Here is a 5,204-nt window from a genome sequence, read left to right on the forward strand (position 1 = left end):
AATCAATCAATCAATCTAACTACGTATTTTTTTATCAACTTAGGTCAGTCGCAGCCAATTTTCGAACTCACGACCTTCCGAACACGAAGCGAGCACTCTACCGACTGAGCTACCGTGACGGTCCTACATTGAAGATATTCTTGAACCGCTACACATGTGGGTGACGCGAAGGGTATTGATGGCAAATCTATCTGGTCTGATTAAAGTATCCCCTGATAGTACCTACCTCTCACAATCTTACAGATATCAAGATGAAATGAGATTTATCAATAATTTTCAGGACAAAAATTTCTACATACGCATTTAAATTAAGATTCCACATCAGCATATCACCCCGTTTTGAACTTCAGATTACTTTGAAAAAAGAGAACCACTAGTGAGTAACATTTTATTGCACAAAATTTTTTGTCTCCTTTTCAACTTCCACTATGATATCTCTTAGCATAAGCCAGTCCCGTTGTCTGGAATTTACTATTATCGATAGGCAAATGATATTTTGTAAAGAAATATTTTCGGTCGTGTCTACAAAGCCATCGATAAAAAACCATTGCAATATAAGTTTGTCACACGTATTTGATAATCTTTTTAACTCCTTCCCCGCTGTAAGTAATCCAGAACGTAATTTATCTGTATTTATGTAGCTCCCTGTGCACACTACTATCCTTTTTATAGTTTGAGGAACATGGAAAGACACTGTAATATAACTTCCTGCGTCAAATCCATTTGACCAAAAGAATGTGTGGATATTTTTATCATAAACATTACCCAAACCAAAGTCTTCGAACTGATGCATATCAGTATATAACTTTGCAGGGGGATTAAGGTACTTTGCTTTCAGTATCTCTTTTACTACGTCGCGTCTGTTGTAATAGGAGACGTTGGCGCTTTCACCAGTATCAACGTAAAAGAAAAGAGGTGGCCGATATTGAAGATTTGTCTTATAGCTGGCCACCCGCTCGGCAGGCTGTACACTGTCATATGTATTGAGGATATCTACTGCCATTGTAGGCAAAGAATCTGTGTGAAATAATCGTCCATACAAGGAATTTTCTGAGAAGTGAATTTGGCTCCATTCTGTCTGCAGGGAATCGACATGCTGTTTCAAGATCTTGAAGAAGTGAGGTGTGCAGATAGAACCAGGACGAAGTTCAACAAAATACTTTGAAAGATTTTTAGAATATAGATATAGAAATGATTCATCGATGTTTGACTTTGCATCAAAAGATGATATTGTTTTGTTTGTCTCGTATAGTCTATTGTATGAATCCTCGTCAAAATAAATATCTACCGTAGGCCTGATAACGTGAATCAAGCCCTCGTTGACAAAATCCATGTATCGTCTTTCCAGAACTTCATGCAGAGGAAATTTTGATTGGCCTCTGATAAAGGGAATGTACATGACGACAATGTAATGCGTTCTATCCTGCACAGCCGAGTTTTTGAGAATCGAACTTAAAGTCTCCTGTACTAGGTTCAGTTCACTCTTGTTTGTGCTTCTCAGACGAATTCCAATGGAGAGGTAAACTGAAATTATAAAACCAAGTGTATTTTTATGATATGCAATCAATGTTGTAAAAGTAAACTGATGTACACATGTACGGTAAATATAAGCTTTTCAAAGCATTATTGTTTCCGATTGTGTCGGAAAACGTTTTCTTGTTAATTCCCAAATGTCAAATCTTTTTATGTACATACTGAATTGTCGATGGATTTTCCTCTTATTTCATAACAAAGAGCACACGGCGGGTGTGATCGGTCGGCAGGGGATTCTCACTCCTCCATGACACCTGATTCCACCTCTGATGTTTTATTTGTTATTGGACTTTTGAGCTTGAATACTGTTCGTTATCTCCATATACTCTGTATTTAATGTCATGATAAAGGGTGATGGTTCTCATCGCAAATCACGTCATGCACTTGGCTCCTCACGGGACTTGTTTTGTCTTAAGATCTAAGTCATGAGAGAAAGTGGTTTTCTATGGTGTTGAAGTAAAAATCTGTTCGTTTGTATGTTATCTAACGACCTGCACTCCTAAACAGTTAGGTCTTTATCGTAACAACACTTCAATTTTTATGGTTTCATCCGAAGGATCGGTTTCCAAGTCCAGCTGTGGGATTCGAACCAACGACGTAAGGATACTTGCGTAGCAAATGCTTGCTTAATGTATCAACGCGAAAGACAAGTGACTTTCACATCGTATGCCAGGTGCTCCTCTGATTACAAAACATGACTCCTTATACATCACCAAGTACATATCCTATCATGTATAATTTAAGTTTATTTTTTGTCCAAACTCATTGAAATTTATTTGAACTTGCCGATCAATGAAAGACGGTACTGCTGCCTTAAACTAATCATTGGAATGTATTGGGCATTAAACCAACATCTTCTAATTTGGGAAGTGGTTTGAGTGTCTACTCTAGGGTCGCGAAGGAGTTGATCCTTACCTCACGGGTTCGAATCCCACCGAGGGACGTGAAGACCGGTCCTTTGGACGAGACCCTATAAAGCAAGGTCCCGTGTCGCAGAAGGTGCTGGCAGACAAAATATTTCTCGTTGTTCAATGGCATTAAGTGCCGAAAAGTTGACAAAATTTGAAGCTCCCCACCGGCAAGAGGTGGCTTCTCCATATGAGTGGAAAAATTCTTGAGAGGGTCGTTAAACAACATACATTTAATCTTCGCATGGGGGGGGGGGGGGCATAAAAATTAATTAATAATTAATCATTAGTATGAAGTCACAACAATAGAAACATATGTGGAAAATGCACAGACAACGTCTCTGACGGTTACAAAAGCCAACATGGTTCTTTAACAGACCCTCTGCTCGTCGAAGATATGAAGAGACCGCTGAGTTGTACAAGACTCAACCGTAGGTAACTGCGGAAGAAAATCAATGTGCAAAGTTCGAGTTCTCTCTTTTTCCAGGCTCTGTTTTAAGAGCTCAAGTGACGAGTAGCACTTTGACGTGTGCTCGGTTTAAATATTTCGATTACCCTTTTTAGAAGAAGGAAATCCAAATACATCCACCACACTTTGATCCATGTTAGCAACCAGCTTATACAGCTTGGCCAGCTTAGGGGCCAGTAGAGGAACTCCCTTCGTGATGAACTTCGAAACTGGGACGTCAGCTGTTATATTGGGTTGATCTCGGTGACAACACGATACATTCTAGGCAATGCAAGCAAATATCAGGGTATAATAAACACAATAATTGACAAAAATAAGTACAGTTAATAGACCCTTTGTATTATATTGTAACAACATACGTGGAAATATTCCAACGCGAACATTAATTTAACAACGATATTTGCATGATTAGAACAGGATTTAAGCATTTCTCTCATATGAAATAATTAGCAAAGATGTATCTACCTCAGGAAATTAATTAAATTTTATAAATCTTACATTCGTAGATCTTAAAATTTTACAAAATATTTCTTACCTTTTGAATCAATTTGGAATATCGAGGAACTGAAATGATTTTAAAACAAAACTGACAAAGAAATTGATACATGTATTTGAAGAAATTGTATCATTTATTAAAAGAGTGTTAAATTAAATTACCTGCAGATAAAAATATGAATTGCGTGATGATATAGGCGCTGAGTACCACCATAAACAAGCGAATGAGGCTCGGCAAATTAACCTTAATCCAAATGGCCATTTGCCGAATGGTTAGTCAACTTGGAATACGTGGAAAAGTCTATCGAAACGAGAAGATTTTAAAAAAATAAATGGGAGACAGCCATTGATTCTTTTCCGCCATATAGGTACTATGTAAACAATAAAATGAAAAAAAAGATCAGATTCTTTTTTTTTTTATTTTGAAAAGGCAAGATTAAGGTACTTTCAACAGTAATATATGTTTTCTTTGGTAATTAGCATGGGAAGATTTATTTACATACGTTGCATAAAAATACATATAAACGCAGGAATATTTTTTAATGCGATAACAAGGAAATAATACCTCAATTTTTAAACGTGTAAATGATTTTCACAAGTGATTTTGAAAAGGTTTTAATTTCCTTATACTAACCCCTTTTGTAATTGAAAACTTGTATTTCAGCATTTCTTGTAAATTCATTTTTTTTGTTTTGGAATACTTAATTTGTTTTTTAAAGATTTGTTTAAAATTGATCATGAATGAATATTAATTGTAAATATTCAAATATTTGAAAAGCCGTTCTTTGCACGGAATACATACATCTATTCTCCATTGACTCGAAATCAATATTGGAATCTTGAATTGGAGGGTTTTTATATACTAGTATAAGCTGATATGATAAGAGCAAAACACTAGAAAGACCAAATCAATAGCATGTTCGCCTGCAAATAACATCATCGATTTCAGCAAAAGGCCAAAGAATACTTTTAGGAGAAGTGATTTAGAAAATTAAATTTTTTTTTTCATTTTGAGTTTGTACAATTATCTTCGAATACCTGTTCAGAAGAGCGTGTTGACGGAGTAGAAAAGTCGATAACCATTTCGTTTAGAAAATTTCCTTCTTAGACTGGTTTCTAGTGCATATTTATTGTTAACAAACATAAATAAAATGAGCAAATGTAAAGTATCACATTTTTATAATGCCGTTTATATTATTATTTTTTCAAGCCAAAGATTAAATATTTAATATTTGTGATGGACTCTTAGGTATAATTGAATTTGACGTCAATTTGATAGAAAATATGGAAACTGCAGAATCAATCCCATTAGGAAGGAGATAAGGAGTGCTTTTCTTCTCGCAAAATTACCGATGGTCGCCGATGGAACGTTAGTTGTCTTAATAATTTGAATCTAGTCTACGCCCTCTTTAACGTTTATAGGTTAAAAATCGACATCGGTAATGAAAAAAATTCAACATGATTGTAGATATCCCTGCATACAATGTAAAAATACCAATAACAACCTTTTTCCCAAGTTAAATTATTTCAAAAAACGAAAAAATGGATGTTCATTTATAGGTAATACACAGTTTGCGAAAAATAGTCTTATTTTCAGTTTAAGTATGAATAAGAATTTCATTGCTTACAAAACATGTTTTTGTCTATGTATTGGAAGGTACTTGTCAGATGGGTGCGTGACAACTTATTCAGATAATAATGATGTACATCACGGTTAACCAAATGTATGACATTTCAGTGCATGTGTGGAAATCAATGAGTCATATATTTTAATTAAGCACAGTTTAAATTTACTCGAC

The 5,204-nt window shown here is 35.2% G+C and overlaps 1 protein-coding gene across 1 annotated transcript; it reads right to left on the reverse strand.

Annotated features, from left to right (window-relative positions):
- Positions 1-388: 388 nt before the first annotated feature.
- Positions 389-3,696, reverse strand: LOC134229832 (alpha-1,3-mannosyl-glycoprotein 4-beta-N-acetylglucosaminyltransferase C-like). The gene is made up of 4 exons (XM_062711625.1): positions 3,568-3,696; positions 3,446-3,474; positions 2,997-3,171; positions 389-1,524 (listed from the first exon to the last, which is right to left on the reverse strand). Exons 1-4 carry the CDS (start codon positions 3,665-3,667, stop codon positions 389-391), a joined length of 1,440 nt encoding a protein of 479 aa, XP_062567609.1. The 5' UTR covers positions 3,668-3,696.
- Positions 3,697-5,204: the final 1,508 nt, after the last annotated feature.

Source organism: Saccostrea cucullata, unplaced genomic scaffold (assembly GCF_032062105.1).
Source record: "Saccostrea cucullata isolate Sc308-1 unplaced genomic scaffold, CSIRO_AGI_Scuc_v1 ctg4666, whole genome shotgun sequence".
NCBI lineage: Eukaryota > Metazoa > Mollusca > Bivalvia > Ostreida > Ostreidae > Saccostrea > Saccostrea cuccullata.